General features: G+C 35.9%; 1 protein-coding gene across 1 annotated transcript in view; it reads right to left on the minus strand.

Moving 5' to 3' along the window:
* The window catches only part of LOC150096182 (uncharacterized), a 47,424-nt gene extending 29,313 nt beyond the window's left edge, over nucleotides 1-18,111 (minus strand). The window contains exons 1-6 of the mRNA XM_090409345.1: nucleotides 18,085-18,111; nucleotides 9,601-9,660; nucleotides 9,419-9,473; nucleotides 8,281-8,407; nucleotides 3,340-3,502; nucleotides 362-428 (exon numbers count right to left, since the gene is read on the minus strand). Coding sequence (XP_090265471.1) covers nucleotides 362-428; nucleotides 3,340-3,502; nucleotides 8,281-8,407; nucleotides 9,419-9,473; nucleotides 9,601-9,658 — 470 coding nt within the window. The 5' untranslated portion in view covers nucleotides 9,659-9,660; nucleotides 18,085-18,111. The remainder of the gene's footprint in view (nucleotides 1-361; nucleotides 429-3,339; nucleotides 3,503-8,280; nucleotides 8,408-9,418; nucleotides 9,474-9,600; nucleotides 9,661-18,084) is intronic.
* Nucleotides 18,112-19,585: the final 1,474 nt, after the last annotated feature.

Here is a 19,585-nt window from a genome sequence, read left to right on the forward strand (position 1 = left end):
ATTGTCAGTTATATAGCTCTAAATGAGTTCAACATTTTCCAGCAAACATATAAGACAGAAGAGATTTGCCTAAATAACATCTTAGTAATGCTAAATTTCTGTGAAATTACACCACTGCTTCCGAGTATTGCAATTTTTGTTGATACCCAGAGAACCGAAAATACCTTTTCATCCAACTCACGTGGTGTATTTCTGTTCTCACTGTTCGTTTTCAATGTTCAAAATCAAAGCAAATAACATATTTGTGAAAATGCTGATTTATAAATATGCAAATTAGTCCTTTAGTTCCGTTCAGACACATTAGCTTTCATTTAAGGCAGAGCTCACAAAATTACACGAAATAATTGAGAATTATACTCACAGGCTCATTTTATCAGAATTCCACTCGGCAAGCAAATAGTCCTCTGATACAGTTTTGTCTCCCGTAACTAAACGAAAAAGAGTTTCATGTGAAACTAACATATTAATTGTTTATCTCAAAATACTAAGAATACTAAATCATTTTAATAAATAATGTAAACTGATAGGATTCTAACAAAGTTTCAACGAATTATTTTATTAACTTTCTATCGTCGTCTAGTTTTGTGAATGCATGTTTATTCATTTACGTATTTAATACAAGCGTGTTTAGATACAACATTAGAGTGGTGTCGGCCGAAAGCATATTTATTAGCTTAATATGATAATATAAATGTTTTTCAGTTTGTTTAATAAACAGATGTAACTTATATAGTGCTTATCTATTGTATGCCATAAATTTGTAATTGTTGTATAGCTCAAACAATGTGTATCAAAATCTATTAACAATGTGTAGTAACGTGTATCAAAATCTAACACTGGTTTCTCACAGACGAATGTTATAGTTTTCCATGTGTCTTCACGTTTTTATCCCTGATTTCTGTTTAGGTAGGATGAAGTGCAATCGGAAATCCTTTTTTTATGATGTTGATGTTGTGGGTAGTTGATGGATTGTGGCGTGGGGTACAGATATTCATACTGTTTGTGGTGTGGTTGCATGTAATGACATTCTTTGTTGATGGGGGTTTAATAGTAATGACGGTGGGTTTTTTGATCGGAGATTACTCTCGCGATCAGTCGTTGGCTATCAAATGTAATAATAATAATAATCTTTATACTACTATTACTACTACTATTAATAATAATAATTTATCATTATTAACTAATACTAGAAGACTAATAATAAAAACCGCAGTTTGCAGATAATATTTATCTGGAACCCTGCTTAAGAAAGACGACTTTATGTATATATACATATATATAATATTCATCAAAGTTTGATTTGCTTCCTCAGTCTTAAGTAAAAGGCTGGTTATATTCCACTAATTCGAGCCCTACCCAAGGGCCTATGAGTTGTGGAAGTACTTTCTGAAAATGAAAGCTGTGCCGAACAAAGCGGCCTTTTGCAGCTGCCCAATTTTTAATCCATCTAACTTGAGCTTCTAGATGTTTTTTCAATGTTTTAGGGATGGCGCCTAAAGCACCTATTATTATGGGAACAACTTTCGTTTTCTTTTGCCAGATTCGTTCAACTTCGATTTGCAAATCGCGATACTTTGTAATTTTTTTCATTTTCTTTGTCGTCAACTATCTCTTAGTACTGATATTTCGATATATTTAACACCCTTGTTTTCACTTTTTTTCAACCACTGTGATATTGGGTGTATTACATTGCAAGCTTTTGTCAGTGTGGATTTTGAAATCCCAGAGTATTTTAGTTTTTTCATTCTCAGTCACTTTCTGGTGAACTTTATGCTTCCAATAGTCTTTAGATACTTCAAACCCATACTTTTACATAAATGCCAGTGGATTATCTTAGCTACGTTATCATGCCTTTTACGGTAGTACTCAATTTGTGCGATTTCGCTGCATCCACTTATAATGTGGTCTACCATTTCTTCCTTTTCTTTGCACAATCTACATTTACTGTCTTCTTGAATGTTGTGTATTTTTGCCTCCATAACTTTGGTTTTAATGGCCTGTTCTTGTGCGCCAAAAATTACCGATTCTTTTTCTTTCTTTAGTGCTCCATTTCTCAACCATTGCCAGGTCAAGTTGCTGTCAGCGCTGTCCTCTATGCTGTGAAGGTATTTTCCATGCAATGCCTTATTTTTCCATCTTTCAGTTCTCACTTTAATTTGTTGGTTTTATATTCCAATTTTGTCTCCATGCGTTTAAATAAACCCTCTTTCCTTACCTCAATTAGAAATGTTTCCGTTGTTTGCTGCAGATAATCATTTAAATTTCGTTTTTCTTCTTCAATAACTTTCTTCACTTGTAATAATCCTCTACCTCCTTTTTTGCATGATAGATATAGCCTATAAACGTCACTGCGAGGATATATATATATATATATATATATATATATCTATATATATATATATATATATATATATCTATATATATATATATATATATTACATATATAATCGTACAATACTTCAAATTCTGTAACTGCTTCATGATTTTTATTTTTCTTTTATTTTTCTTTTTTTTGTAAAAACATGGAACTGTAAATACAAATAAAGATTATATAGGAAAGGAACCATAAACAACCCATGATTTATCGAAACTGAATGTCCGTAAATAATATTTCGTACAGTATTACGTTGGAATAAACTACCGATACTACCGAAAAATAACAGCTGTGAAAATTAATTGGCAACGCCACTTGTGTCTATCTTCCTGATAAAAGGCAACTCGCTATTATCACTTAAATTATAAAGACGCGAGTATAAGAAGCGAGTATATTTTCCTTTCGCCTCGCATCAAACAGGTTAGCTGCGCACGTCAGCGAACCATGTTATATCACAAATTATCACACGTATGGTGCGATAACCATCAAAATGTGTGAAACAAAACATATTTTAAGAAAATTCTTTGAATAACCGTAAGACATTTGAGTTTTCATCTTTTATCAATGTCACCTCTTTATTGAAAAAAAAAAAGGTTGCCATAGGCAATCTTCAAAATAACGGCCTACCAGTCAGTCTGGTAGAGATCAACCAGGCAACTTATAAAAAGTTGCCTGGTTGATCTTTAGCGATGTGTTTACTGATTTTGTAAACATATAAGAAGATGAAAAAAACATTAAACGAACTGTTGCTTTTCTCATCTGATGTACTACACTTTTAAAACCGCTTGGATGAGAATCCCACGTAGAAATAATCAGAATTTGATAGTTGAGACGATCTTTTACGTCTTTGAGAGGCCCTTTTTTGAAAAGGTCACATAAATAGTGTCTACCATTCTTTGCACATGTCGACGTTTGGTCATTTTTCATATTCAGTATATTAATTTGGAGAGTAATAAAGCATTTACCGTCTAGAAGCTGTGCTATTATGTCTTTCAGAGCTGCAAGAGTGTCACCAAATGCTTCCTTCGCCAGATTTTCCAATCGTATCATGACCTTTTTCAGTATCTCATGAAAAACGCCAAACTGTGTGACTCCTATCTTCTTGAAGTACTTGAGCATTTGTAGAATCTGTAAAAGAGAAAAATGTAAATTCCACAGTTCTGCAAATCGAGACATTTGAAAAAATTATAGCCTTTGATTATTGCCTGGATTTTTTTTTTGCACAAGGAATAACATTTATTTAATACAAATACAATTTAAAATTATCAAATGTCTATAACGCCAGCGCATAAGCTTATCTAGGTTATAAATTGTATAACAATTACAGAAATTGCATATTAATTTGTATTGTAAAGAGATTAATGGTATCAGTATTGTGTGATATGATATAAGTTTAATGAAAGGAACAAAAAATATTTTTATATGTGATTTTCATATTATATTTTTTGAATAACGAGTTCACACATGATAGGAGAGAGTTCTTCTTCCTTCAGGGAGAAGGCACAAGAACTGGTAACAGTATTTGAATTCTGAATACAAGAATGAAACACGAGATGCAGCATGCATATCTCGTGTTTCAGTCGGAGCTTTACAGTAGAAGGAATCACTATTAGAGTCCAGAGGAGTGAGAATAGATGTATAATTAGTTAATTTAATGAAAGACTAGACACCATCTGACATCAGAGTGCTATAAAGATAACTGCTGTCTGATCACAAAAGTTTCTGCATGAAATGAAGATTTTTCTCTTTGATAAGAAGATCTTTCAAGGAAATTCAAGATTTTCAGCGAAATAAATAAATAATAGGAATAAAATTTGCTGCAGCCTTTTATTTTCATAGAAGCTGGGAGAAGATGTTTGATCCTAACGTTTTGGATACAAAAGGGAAGTCAAACAAACTACACTGTTAGCCAATAAGAAATCGCTGGCGAAAGGCTATCAAATATTTTTATCACATCCGAAAGAGAATTTTAAACTAGAGTAGGTTCCAAGACGATTTTTGTGGGCTTGCAGGACGAACAACCTGAATTATCGGAAGAAAAGCAGGTCTGCCTGTGCCAAATATTGGCTAAATCGGTACCCATCATAGAATGTTTTTTTTTAGTATGATCACCTCATCGCCAGTATGAGGTGATCATACTGGCGATGAGTACAGTTCAATATATCGTAATATATTGAACTGTAGTTAATTTCCATGAAATCGCATAATCATCGGATTGTGTTACAGATATGTAAAGTAGCGTTAATAGTTTTAAGATTCTAATTATAATATAAACAAAGATTGCGCTTTGGTTATAGATTGAAATAATGATTACGATTACCTGTGGCACACTGTGTATGATGTTTCAGTGATCTGTGTGTGTGTGTGTGTGTGTGTGTGTGTGTGTGTGTGTGTGTGTGTGTGTGTGTGTGTGTGTGTGTGTGTGTGTGTGTGTGTGTGTGTGTGTGTGTGTGTGTGTGTGTGTGTGTGTGTGTGTGTGTGTGTGTGTGTGTGTGTGTGTGTGTGTGTGTGTGTGTGTGTGTGTGTGTGTGTGTGTGTGTGTGTGTGTGTGTGTGTGTGTGTGTGTGTGTGTGTGTGTGTGTGTGTGTGTGTGTGTGTGTGTGTGTGTGTGTGTGTGTGTGTGTGTGTGTGTGTGTGTGTGTGTGTGTGTGTGTGTGTGTGTGTGTGTGTGTGTGTGTGTGTGTGTGTGTGTGTGTGTGTGTGTGTGTGTGTGTGTGTGTGTGTGTGTGTGTGTGTGTGTGTGTGTGTGTGTGTGTGTGTGTGTGTGTGTGTGTGTGTGTGTGTGTGTGTGTGTGTGTGTGTGTGTGTGTGTGTGTGTGTGTGTGTGTGTGTGTGTGTGTGTGTGTGTGTGTGTGTGTGTGTGTGTGTGTGTGTGTGTGTGTGTGTGTGTGTGTGTGTGTGTGTGTGTGTGTGTGTGTGTGTGTGTGTGTGTGTGTGTGTGTGTGTGTGTGTGTGTGTGTGTGTGTGTGTGTGTGTGTGTGTGTGTGTGTGTGTGTGTGTGTGTGTGTGTGTGTGTGTGTGTGTGTGTGTGTGTGTGTGTGTGTGTGTGTGTGTGTGTGTGTGTGTGTGTGTGTGTGTGTGTGTGTGTGTGTGTGTGTGTGTGTGTGTGTGTGTGTGTGTGTGTGTGTGTGTGTGTGTGTGTGTGTGTGTGTGTGTGTGTGTGTGTGTGTGTGTGTGTGTGTGTGTGTGTGTGTGTGTGTGTGTGTGTGTGTGTGTGTGTGTGTGTGTGTGTGTGTGTGTGTGTGTGTGTGTGTGTGTGTGTGTGTGTGTGTGTGTGTGTGTGTGTGTGTGTGTGTGTGTGTGTGTGTGTGTGTGTGTGTGTGTGTGTGTGTGTGTGTGTGTGTGTGTGTGTGTGTGTGTGTGTGTGTGTGTGTGTGTGTGTGTGTGTGTGTGTGTGTGTGTGTGTGTGTGTGTGTGTGTGTGTGTGTGTGTGTGTGTGTGTGTGTGTGTGTGTGTGTGTGTGTGTGTGTGTGTGTGTGTGTGTGTGTGTGTGTGTGTGTGTGTGTGTGTGTGTGTGTGTGTGTGTGTGTGTGTGTGTGTGTGTGTGTGTGTGTGTGTGTGTGTGTGTGTGTGTGTGTGTGTGTGTGTGTGTGTGTGTGTGTGTGTGTGTGTGTGTGTGTGTGTGTGTGTGTGTGTGTGTGTGTGTGTGTGTGTGTGTGTGTGTGTGTGTGTGTGTGTGTGTGTGTGTGTGTGTGTGTGTGTGTGTGTGTGTGTGTGTGTGTGTGTGTGTGTGTGTGTGTGTGTGTGTGTGTGTGTGTGTGTGTGTGTGTGTGTGTGTGTGTGTGTGTGTGTGTGTGTGTGTGTGTGTGTGTGTGTGTGTGTGTGTGTGTGTGTGTGTGTGTGTGTGTGTGTGTGTGTGTGTGTGTGTGTGTGTGTGTGTGTGTGTGTGTGTGTGTGTGTGTGTGTGTGTGTGTGTGTGTGTGTGTGTGTGTGTGTGTGTGTGTGTGTGTGTGTGTGTGTGTGTGTGTGTGTGTGTGTGTGTGTGTGTGTGTGTGTGTGTGTGTGTGTGTGTGTGTGTGTGTGTGTGTGTGTGTGTGTGTGTGTGTGTGTGTGTGTGTGTGTGTGTGTGTGTGTGTGTGTGTGTGTGTGTGTGTGTGTGTGTGTGTGTGTGTGTGTGTGTGTGTGTGTGTGTGTGTGTGTGTGTGTGTGTGTGTGTGTGTGTGTGTGTGTGTGTGTGTGTGTGTGTGTGTGTGTGTGTGTGTGTGTGTGTGTGTGTGTGTGTGTGTGTGTGTGTGTGTGTGTGTGTGTGTGTGTGTGTGTGTGTGTGTGTGTGTGTGTGTGTGTGTGTGTGTGTGTGTGTGTGTGTGTGTGTGTGTGTGTGTGTGTGTGTGTGTGTGTGTGTGTGTGTGTGTGTGTGTGTGTGTGTGTGTGTGTGTGTGTGTGTGTGTGTGTGTGTGTGTGTGTGTGTGTGTGTGTGTGTGTGTGTGTGTGTGTGTGTGTGTGTGTGTGTGTGTGTGTGTGTGTGTGTGTGTGTGTGTGTGTGTGTGTGTGTGTGTGTGTGTGTGTGTGTGTGTGTGTGTGTGTGTGTGTGTGTGTGTGTGTGTGTGTGTGTGTGTGTGTGTGTGTGTGTGTGTGTGTGTGTGTGTGTGTGTGTGTGTGTGTGTGTGTGTGTGTGTGTGTGTGTGTGTGTGTGTGTGTGTGTGTGTGTGTGTGTGTGTGTGTGTGTGTGTGTGTGTGTGTGTGTGTGTGTGTGTGTGTGTGTGTGTGTGTGTGTGTGTGTGTGTGTGTGTGTGTGTGTGTGTGTGTGTGTGTGTGTGTGTGTGTGTGTGTGTGTGTGTGTGTGTGTGTGTGTGTGTGTGTGTGTGTGTGTGTGTGTGTGTGTGTGTGTGTGTGTGTGTGTGTGTGTGTGTGTGTGTGTGTGTGTGTGTGTGTGTGTGTGTGTGTGTGTGTGTGTGTGTGTGTGTGTGTGTGTGTGTGTGTGTGTGTGTGTGTGTGTGTGTGTGTGTGTGTGTGTGTGTGTGTGTGTGTGTGTGTGTGTGTGTGTGTGTGTGTGTGTGTGTGTGTGTGTGTGTGTGTGTGTGTGTGTGTGTGTGTGTGTGTGTGTGTGTGTGTGTGTGTGTGTGTGTGTGTGTGTGTGTGTGTGTGTGTGTGTGTGTGTGTGTGTGTGTGTGTGTGTGTGTGTGTGTGTGTGTGTGTGTGTGTGTGTGTGTGTGTGTGTGTGTGTGTGTGTGTGTGTGTGTGTGTGTGTGTGTGTGTGTGTGTGTGTGTGTGTGTGTGTGTGTGTGTGTGTGTGTGTGTGTGTGTGTGTGTGTGTGTGTGTGTGTGTGTGTGTGTGTGTGTGTGTGTGTGTGTGTGTGTGTGTGTGTGTGTGTGTGTGTGTGTGTGTGTGTGTGTGTGTGTGTGTGTGTGTGTGTGTGTGTGTGTGTGTGTGTGTGTGTGTGTGTGTGTGTGTGTGTGTGTGTGTGTGTGTGTGTGTGTGTGTGTGTGTGTGTGTGTGTGTGTGTGTGTGTGTGTGTGTGTGTGTGTGTGTGTGTGTGTGTGTGTGTGTGTGTGTGTGTGTGTGTGTGTGTGTGTGTGTGTGTGTGTGTGTGTGTGTGTGTGTGTGTGTGTGTGTGTGTGTGTGTGTGTGTGTGTGTGTGTGTGTGTGTGTGTGTGTGTGTGTGTGTGTGTGTGTGTGTGTGTGTGTGTGTGTGTGTGTGTGTGTGTGTGTGTGTGTGTGTGTGTGTGTGTGTGTGTGTGTGTGTGTGTGTGTGTGTGTGTGTGTGTGTGTGTGTGTGTGTGTGTGTGTGTGTGTGTGTGTGTGTGTGTGTGTGTGTGTGTGTGTGTGTGTGTGTGTGTGTGTGTGTGTGTGTGTGTGTGTGTGTGTGTGTGTGTGTGTGTGTGTGTGTGTGTGTGTGTGTGTGTGTGTGTGAGGATGCTTATCTGGGATATTATGCATGAAACAAACCACATAGTTTACAACTTACTGTCTGAACCTTATTTGTTAATATATTTTTTCCGTGATCAATAGCGTCTCTTATCATTTTCATAAATTCATTCATCATGCCTTTAATATCGGGAAGATTTTTTGCACTGATCAAGGCTGCTTTCAAACTATAAAGAAAAAAGTGCAGTTATGGAGTAAAATATATTTTTAAGTTTTCAGATGAAGAAATAGTCTACAGACTCATTACACAATGATCAAAATATTTACATATTTACATAGCATTGAAAAATAAAGAGAAAAAGCTTTTATATTATTGCACTCATAGTTTTGTACCATTTACAAATCAATCCACACAAGAAATGACTTCATTTGCCTCATTTTAGGATTACTTTTTATTCTTTTAAGCTTATTCATAAAACTGTTTGTTCAAGTTAGAGATTTAAGCTCAATCTGGATTTCAGATTATGTGTAATCGCATATTTTTAACATTATCTGTAATCCCAGTGTCCCGCTTCATTCATTTTGTAATGGGGTTTCAGTTAAGCACGAGGAAATGCAATAAGCACTGGTTTCGAATGTGAATTAGGCTATCTTAGATAAATGCAGGCGGGGAAGGTTGTTCCACATAATGTAGAAACCGGTTTCAATACTTTTATTGAATCCCTATCCTAGCATTTATTTTTATTTTTATTTATTTATTTATTTACTAGTCTTGAATGATTACCAAAATGTTTAGAAAATAGATTTGTTTTGTACTAAAATATTACAATCAAACACTAATAGCGAACGGACAGGAGTATATGAGCGTTTCGCATTCGTGCATAGTTAGGTGTTGAACATTTCAGCCTTAAATGTCTTTAAACCTATAAAATTACTGCGTTTGTTGTCATACTCATTGTTGCAAAATATAACGCACCGTATGCAGGCGTTTTGATATTTTAATTATAGTGCTGTGATACGTTTAGGGTGGAGAAACGCTGAATTGGGTTCTTCTTTTCACATAACTCAGAAGAGGTGGTCATAAATAAACACTTATAAAGATTTATAGCACTATTTGTAAAGTACTATCTTTTAATGGTTTGCTAGTTTCTAAATCAGTCCGTACTTATAAAAATTTGGGCTCAAATTTCCGGATGTAATGCGTGAAACAGGACGTTAATCACATAAGTGAAACTTACGTGCGAAGGTCATCCTCAATTTCCTCGACGAGGAAGTCTCCATTTGGCTCTGCATCTACAAGAAATAAAGACAAAATCAACCTTCACAAGAGGTATGATTAAAAATTAATTATGTCAAAATTTTTAAACAAGTTGTAAAACACCATGTAGAATAATTGAGGATAAATGCTGTATTATCTTACTCTGCAAGACGAATGCAGTGGAGGCGCCGAGAAGGCAAAGTAGAATGAGGTACTTCATGGCTAAGGGGAAAAAGTATACGAAAATCAGTTCATTCACTATAGCTAAAATATAATTTTACTACTACTACTACTACTTCGACTTTATTCACACAATCGGAACGATAAAACTTCAAATATTATGCACAAAATTTGACTGGTGACACAGTTTTATTCGGATTCTACTCAACAATCAAGAACCATGCAAATCATATACGTGTGAATATCGTCTATGTTTAGGTGTTGTAAATACTTGACCTATTTGAAATTGTATCAACTGCATTAGTGTTGTAATATTGATGAAAAGGTGATTTGGGTTTTTTTAAGTAACACATCACGAATTTCGATTGCCAGTGTGTATCTATAAATCAAAACTCGTCGATGTTCAATAATTATAATGTCAGATTGTTATCCAAAAGCCGATTAAACTATTCAATTAAACTTGTGAATTCTAATTACCCTAATTTTGGCTTCTTGATCATGTGAATATTTGGAATCTGTTTCAGAAACTTTTCTGCCGGCACTATTCAGAATTTCTACGATTTCATCTTCCTCATCGTATTATCTCATTCTGTTATTAGGGATGTTCTCAAATATTGCTTTCGTTGCATTAATTTTTAACTCTTGTTTAGATCTGCTAAAATAAAATCTTCTGATTCTTTCTTGATATATTAAGAATAATACTAGCTAAATAAAATAATAATACTATTATTAATTAATTATATGAAGAGCCAAAGGCTTCAATTCGGCGCAATAAACTTATTTAAGTTAATTCAGGGATATTACATCCCACATTGTTTCATAGCCGAATAAGAAACTCAAAGAGTTTCATGCCGAATATAGTAAATATATAAAGTTCGGCGAGTCCAACGTAAGCAAATACCTGGATAGTATTACAACTGACCCTTTAGGGAGTGCAACACCAAGGCAACTCGTGGTAAGGGTGGAGCAAGCTCCGATATGGGATGTAATATCCCTTAACTTAAATAATAATACTATAATTATAAAAATTAAGTGGATATTAAATCCAGCATTATTTCAAAGCCGAATGTAGAAACTATGAAAGTTTCGTTCAAGTAAGTTAACCAGAGAGCTTACAGCAGTGTTTCTCAAAGTGTGGCACGCGTACCCACGGGGGAACGTGAAAGGTCTTCAGGGGGTCGTGGCAATATTCGGATATGCATCATTAACCCATGGATTAAAATTTAATGTATCCGTTTATTTATTAGTCTATAAAGTTCTGGATTGTAAAACGTTTCTACATATCGTACCATATGTTGCACCGGTAACATATGGATTTGTTTGAGTGAACGTGTTAAAACTATCATATGAACGTCTTCATGGCTACTTTATCTCTACTGGCCTACCATTGCTGCCTGTTTCGAGCTCTGCTTTCACTATCCATTTGTTGAGGGACTCTTCGCTAAATACGGTAATTTTTTTTAGCTTTCAAATTCTTAAGTATGGATCATTGGTTAAAGACTTGATTTTCAAAATGCACAGAAGAGAGGTACATAGCAGATACAAGTAGCTGTCAGCAACAAGAAAACGTTGATATTGTATCTGGATCAAGTGAAATTGATAAGGGTGTGTCGTCTGACATCTCTAAAGAACCAACTGGGAAGAAGATGAGAAAACTTCGTAAGTACGATATAAATTACTTAAAATGTGGATTTTCATGGACGGGAAATGAATAGGAATCTATTTCATTATGTGTAATTGGCGGTGAAATTTTAAAAAATGAAAGCATGAAACCATCTAATTTAAATCGCCATTTTGAATCGAAACATAATGAATACAAGGACAAACCTGACGAACGTTTTCAAACTAAACTAAAAAATTTAAACGAATCTCAAAATGTGATGTCAATCGTGTCAGGGGGTAAAATATGAAGGCTTCAGAAGCTTCATATCGTGTGTCGCTATTATCGGAAACAATTGGTGAAACTTTGGTCAAGTCTGCAGCAAAATAATAGCAGAAATTATGATCGGAGATAATGCAAAAAGATCTTTTGATCGGATTTGCCTTTCAAAGAGTACTGTTCATCGAAGAATCACTGAAATGGCTGAAAATATAAAACAAACATTGTTATCCGATATACGTAAGAGTCGTTATTATGCGTTGCAGATCGAATCCACCGGCATTACAAATTTTGCAAATCTTCTCGTGTTCGTTAGGTACGAAAAAAAATTAAAAAAAATCATGACGACCTTTTATTTTATATTGTCAACCCTTGCCAGAACATACAACAGGAGAAGAAATATTCAACCGTATAAATACCTTTATGCATGAAAACAAGCTTGATTGGAAAAGTTGTGTTGGAATAAGCATGGACGGAGCGAAATCCATGCTGGGATCTAAAAAAAGGGCTTGTTTCAAGGATTCAAGCTGCTGTCCCAGATGCAAAGTCGACACACTGCTGCATACACGGGGAGGCTTGGCCACACATGTGATGTCTACAGACTTAAGAAAAGTTCTTGATGAAGCTGTAAAAATTATAAATTATATTAAAGGCTGTCCTCTAAACGCCATATTTTTCTCACAACTTTGCAAAGAAATGGGAAGCAACTATACACAACTTCTTCTCCATACCGATGTTCGTTGGCTTTCTCTTGGAAAAAGTCCTCACTCGTTTATTTGAACTTCGGAATGAACTACAAGTTTCTCTTGATGAAAAGTTTGAATTGAAAAAGCATTTACATAACTGGAAATGGCTCAGTCAATTAGCATACCTGGCAGATATATTTAGTGTATTAAATGGTCTTAATTTATCTTTACAAGGCAAGGAAACTTCTAGATTTCATGTCCAAGATAAAGTGAACGCCACGTTGTCAAAAATAAAGTTATGGCAAAATCGGGTTGGTAATGGAGAATTTGACGCGTTTCCATCTCTTCATGAATTTCTCGCAAGTTCAAATAGGTTAATTTGATGATGATGTGAAAATTATTATCATGCATCATTTACAAAGCTTACAAATGAATCTAGAAAAGTATTTATCTGAATTGGAAATTAATATTGAGTGGATAAGATACCCTTTCAATATCAGCAAATTTATCCCAAAGGGTCTATCGTCAATAGAAGAAGAAGAAGAAGAACAACAACAACAACTGTTAGAACTAGTTACTGCTGGTTGCCTAAAAATAAATACAACGAGAATACGTTATCATTATTTTGGGTACAAATACAGAATGAATTTCCTGAATTAACAGATAAATCTCTAAGGTTAATTTTTCTATTTCCAAGTTCATATCTGTGCGAAGTTGGATTTTCAGCCCTTGTAGATATCAAGACGAAGAAGATGAATTGCATTATAGATGTCGAACCGCATCTGAGATTGAAATTAACAACTATAGAGCCAAATTTTGCTGAAATGTTATCTCGCCATAAGCAATTTCATTCCTCTCATTGATAAATTATTTCAAGTAAGTAAAAATTTATAGTATCTTTATAAAGTTTGTTCTATTAAAAATAAATCATATTTTTTTGTTTACATGTACACCTAAATTCCAATAAAATAGACATTTGCAACGAAATATATTTTATTTATTTATTTATTATTATTATTATTATTATTTTGATAAGAGGGTACTTGGTAATAATGAAAATTTAAAAAGGGGAACGCAGATGTCTGAAGTTTGAGAAACACTGCCTTACAAGAGTACGCCCGCCCGCATTTACGAGTCACCCTTGCGCTGCTGACCACTTTAGAAAACACCAACGCCAAGACGTCCATATGTTCGCTTTCTAATTTGGTCCATTTTGTTAGGTTTCACTGGCCAATGTTTCACTTATCAATATTTCTTCCGTTTCGCAAATATTGGTGTTGTAAAGAGTTTTATTTCTCATACTGTTTCTTGTAATTGAATTTATTTCCTACTGCTTTGGAAGGCATTCAACTATGGAAATGAAAAAAAAAACAATCATTATGGAAAGGACAGACACCACTCGAAGCTAATAAATCCCAGACATATTAAATAAACTACCTTTTGAATACAGGAACCTCACAGACTACAATGGCCTGAAAAGTGCCCTAAGGACATACTATGAACGAGAAATACACACCTTACAAATTTAATGAAACGATATATTAGTTCAGACTTTTCAGTTCAATCCACCTCATGACATTCCAAATTATGTGTGAATTTCTTATCCTACTGCTGTAGTGAATATATCAAACATCAGCCTTTTTCCATCACAGCAATCAAACCACATGCTGGAATGTCAAACAAAATGACCATTATAATATTTAAATACTTTAGAGATCAATCATCGTCATTGTAATCGTATGTTACTCTTTCGCGCAGGCCTACACATTTTACCGCGTAAGCTTCCGTAACCGATTGTATCCCATGATAGTATCGATAGTATCCCATGTCTGTAGATGCGTGTGTTCACGGGGCCGGTTTGCTTGCTTTGCGGGAGGAAAAACTCAAGGATAAACTGGGGGAAAACCCTGATGCCCGCGTCCAAGATCGACTAACTTGGCTATGGCTGAGGAAGATCCTTCAGCTCCTCACGTCTCCGACGAGAGCCGAACCTAGGGCTCTCCTTCCCAAGGCCTATGGTTGCGAAGCGCACACCACTAGGCTAATTAATAAAAATTTATATTCTTGTAATTTATCTGAGACATAAAGTTTAAGAGTTATATAATATTATTATTTTAAAAAATATGTTAGCAGTACGTGTAAATACCTGTGCAGATTACTGTGCAAAAATATATAGTAAATATTATGTTTCAATAATAATAAAGTTTGATTGATCGATTAAAAAATATTATTGGCCAGAGAGTATCGACTTTGTCCTTTGGATGGAAATCCTTGGTTCCAGTTCCGTGTAAGACAAAAATAATCTCCATAAGGACTTTCCAACTGAAGGCGAGTTACACGAGTTACTAATTTTCCACTCCGGAAATAGAGAAGCAGCCAATAAGAGAACACGTGTTGTTATTACAGGACAAAATATATGCTCGATAGTTATACCTATACCTATTCGTAAATTACATTTGGATACCTTACTTAAATAAAACTAGTTATTTATGAGCATAAAATTTCTCTCTCGTTTCATAGGCATCCACAGTATTTTCTTTCATGTGGCCCTTCCAGTTAATTCACAACAAAAGCCTAATGATGTGACTTCAATGTGTATTAGAGTCACAGTTATTTTTAGAGCCAAAATTCAACAACTAATAATAATAATAATGATAATAATAATAAAAGAAAGAAAGAAATATAAGTAAATTCGAGACGAGTTGAGGAGTACTATTTTCCATATGGGATTTCAACGTAGACCAATAAGAATGCCTCAATATAATAACTCTGCTCTGGTATAGTCTGGATTTGTTTCCCATGAGTTCTGTGGTTAGAGCAGATAACATCTTCCGCAAAACCTGACTGCTCACCTTCATGGGAAAAAATTGCAATTGTTATGTTTTTTGCTAAAAACAGAGACGTATCTTCCACACTAACCAGAATGTAATTAGACTGCACGATGTTCTTGCTGATGAATGTTTTATAGACAGAAAGAAACATTATGATCAATATTAAGTGGCTTGAACATTTTTGACCTGCGTTCAGCTATTTAGACGTTCAGAGCCTCACATTTGTTGTACAATGAAAGTAAATGTGAATATTTCATTTCTCACGAGGAAGTCTTTATTAAGAGAAAGTTTTGTAACTGTTCATTGCTTTGTTGATAACGCGGACTTTGAAACCTTTATCTAAGAAAATAGAAATGCTTCAAAAACAATAAGGAGAGAAGAATGAATCAGGAATTTAATAGTAGCATTTCGTTTTGAAAAAGACAAGAGTGGGACTTTGCGTGTCCTTTTTTTTAAAAAATTTAGTTTTCAAAAGTTGAAAAACGTCCGTGGTTCATGAGGTTGACGCAAAATCACGAGAATAGGTTTTTATCTTCTAAAGCGCATCGTATCTTTGAATATACTGCATTAATGTTATGAAAAATATTAGTACAGTCTATAAAGGGTTTGTCTATCTAAATCTCAAAGACATCATATATATTTATAAGAGTATGGGGAAAATATATCAGATGAAGATTAGTCCAAACATAATTCCGAATGCAAGGGAAAGAGGACTTCGCATAACACTCCTCTCTATTTATATCAACAGACAGAGGAATGCTCTGCGAAATACTCTAGGTATCAGCAATCAGAGAGGACTACAATGAGATTCGACGTTTTGTTTACTCTGTCACTGAAAATGATGAGTACACTTTTAAAAGAGTTTGAGAAAATTCATGTACAGTGATAAACACTTCAGAATAGAAAACCAATGACAGAATCTCTTAAAACGTTTTTATATTCGCATTTATAATGAATAAAAGATTTCTTCATTATATTGGCATGATAATAGCGAAATATCAGACAGTATATAAGCATGCAAAGGACTTTAGAAGATCGAAAGTTTTCTAACGCATTTAGCTTTTGTTTAAATAAAAGTATTATAGAAGTGAAATTTCTTAAATAAATAACTAATAACGTTGTTCTATCTCATCAAAAACAGTTAAACTCCCGAACACGTATCAACAGTGAATAAATCTAATATTATTCTAATAAATGAAATTATACAACCAACGAGCCGTGGTATTGTCATGCATAATGGATCGCAGTCTATTTTTGTTTTAAATTTAAAAAAAATGTTCTTTTTTTTTTCGAGTTTGTACTTTTCGATTGAAAATGGTATATCAAAACATGTTGTATACATTATTATTATCAGAGATTATAAAACTAAAAAAAAATGCAAAGGTTTTTAAAAAACAACAACAAAAAAATAACAACAACAAAAAAAACTACCGAAATTGCTTCGGTAATTTTTTTGAGCTGCAATGATCGATTATCAATGTTTATTGATTCGTAGTTCTCTTCCAGTTGCTGCAATTAATATATTATTGTTACAAGACGAGTTATTTCTACATCTAAAACAACTTTTATAGATGGCGTTTCGAAGGTTGTTTATTTCGACTGTGGCAATCGAACTAGTCCTAAGTTATACGGATATTGCATGGACATATTAATCGTAAGTATAGAGACACTATTAAATAAATAAATATATTTATTAAATATGAATTTAACTATCATTATTTAATAGTTCTAATAAACTGTTATAAATCGAAGGTTGTTTATTTCGACTATTGCAATCGAACTAGTCTTAAGTTATACGGATATTGCATGGACATATTAATCGTAAGTATAGAGGCACTATTAAATAAATAAATATATTTATTAAACATGAATTTAACTATAATTATTTAATAGTTCTAATAAAGCAATAAACATTCCTATTTTATGAATCGATATTCTGGTTTCACTGAAGTGGAATTGGTTTTTATACTGTTTTTCGCATTAAGTAAAATTGGTATATTCCACGCACCTGATTCATTCTAGACTTAGGATATTTTTTTTATCAATTTGATATCACTGAAGCTTTACTTGTATGTCACTATAGCTGGCATGGGATAAAAAATCGCAATAATTTTGGATGATACTTTTAATATCTTTTACTTCATTATTTGCACTTTGGTAGCAGTGTTTCTCTATACAATAGCCAACTACGTTATTCTACTCTTAGAGCGTGTAAGATCTCTCTTGATCTTTGAAGTGTTTCCACAGCTGACAAGTACAAAAGTATTCAGTAGGGATTCTCGGCGTTGGGGGGGGGGGGACCGCTTCTCAGTAAATTTGTGTTTCAGGTACAATTATATCTCGAAGCATTATCATGCTGAATAATGTGGTCTTTTTGCCTCGACGTAGAGAACTAAATTTCATTCTAAATGAATGGGCCTTCTTATTTTCATTAAATTTCCTGTGTAACTGTTTCTGCATGAACATTGCATAAAAGTCATCTTGTACCTTGTTTATGGATAGGGCTTTCATTAGGTACCCCTTTGAATGATTTCATTCTCTATTTTTATTTCACTAAATATGATACAACCTTTGACCTAAGTGATTATTAATGCTACTACTACCGATTTCCAGAGCTGAATGACTTCTTACAACATGGTGGGAATAAAATTTTGTTAGATGATTAATTTTAATTTGTATATTTACGTACAAATGCAAAATTCCTACTAGCTCAGCACTATTACTAAAAATGTTATCCTAGCTCAGATTATTTGAATTCTATATGTCACTTATTATCCTAAGAATAAAAATATTTCAAGGGTTCAAGGAAATCAAACTTGAAGTCTAAAAATAAATCGCTTTAGTTACAAAATCAGTATTTAAGACAGCTTCTTCGATTTCCGAATAATGTTTTTGGGAACGTTCATAATTTTCTTTTAAATTTTTTGCATTTCAGTTATCACCGAAAGCAAAAACAACCGACCAAAAATAGTAAAGCGGATACAATAATGATATAAAATTTCAAAAGAACGTATTGAACTTAGCACATTACTAACTCGCGTTCATATAAATGACATAAGTTACAACCTACCTGGTTGTAAAACCTCAGGAAGTAAGGTACAGAGAAACGAGCTCTCTGTCTATTTAAATCCAGTTTTTATCTTTACATAATATGTAGCATCTGTCGACTGTTTTGGGAAAGGACACATTTTTGTCCATCTGAGAGTTACTTGCAGTCATTGTGAGAATCCGCCACATGTATTTCAAGGCTATGCGGATGTTGTAATCGCCAATAATCATATTATCATTTTTTTTTCAGATATGAAATTAGGTCATATGTCTTTCGCAAAGAATCTGCAATGTTTAATATTTTAACCTGAATATTCTGAGATTCATATGAAATGGGAAAGGACATATATCGGTCCAGCTGAAAGATTACTAGCATTCATTGTGAGAATCCTTGAAATATATTTTATGGCCATATGGACGACGTAATTGCCAATATGCTTTTTCAGATATGTAAATAGAACTGAGTCATACTTTCCGACGCATGAGGCTTGCTGAATTTGAATAAAACATTATATAAAATTCATAACTTAACTCCCAGCTGTGATCGACAGTTAATAAATTGGAACCATTCAGATTCATCGTTTCTAAACAAACGTTTTCTATTTCTCTCTCTCTCTCTCTCTCTCTTCTCTTCTCTTCTCTTCTCTTGTAATATTCCCAATCCCTTCTGAATCTTTTGATTTTAAGAACTACTTATTAGAATGACATATGTAATTTCACATGAATGCTTATGACAGATGTACCAAATTAGAAGAAAAAAAATCTTGCCGATGGTGTTGGCATCTGTGGTTGAGAACGAGAACCTTTCAGACCATCCTCGTATAATACGCACATGTTCATCCTATCTGGTGATATTCGAGACATTTACATTAGCATCCTGTTAACCTTGTTAATGTTGCTTCTAAATAAAACGTAATGTTATCGTTCTTATCCTAAAACAAACTGTTTTCACTAAACAACTCCTGATAACAGAAATAAATAGCCTAAACCAAATGAGTTTACTTTATATTTTTAGGCTAGATTTAATTTATGAATGTTCTTGGCATTAACATACCTTTACATATTATCTCCTTTGTATTTATGCATGTGGCTTAAATTGAGTGGTCGAAGGCATGATCCACATTAAATCTAATTGATGCTTGATAAATATTACCTCCATCTGAAAATAAACTACGAAATCTCTCGATACTGTGCCCACATCTTGGGTGGCATCCCTTTAGAACTTCGTAATCGGACTGGCCATTAACAATTAAATTAATAAATGACCAGTCTGTTTCCAATTCATTCCATTTTATGATGATGTATGTTACTTTATCAGAATTGACATCAACAGTTTCTCTACTGACATGAGTTAAATCTATTTGTACACAGCTGTCGTTACCAGCAACACTTTTTTCGCAGTTCCTAACCAAACATGAAACAAAGTTTGTCTTTACTTATCCCTCTTCATTCATCCTTTCTACTTGTTTTGTATAGAACAACCTTTCTTGTGACTGCTTCCTAAAACTCAGGGATAAAAACTT

Source organism: Typopeltis vanoorti, chromosome 19, assembly GCF_054136105.1.
Source record: "Typopeltis vanoorti isolate ZY-2024b chromosome 19, IOZ_Tvanoo_1.0, whole genome shotgun sequence".
Lineage (NCBI taxonomy): Eukaryota > Metazoa > Arthropoda > Arachnida > Uropygi > Thelyphonidae > Typopeltis > Typopeltis vanoorti.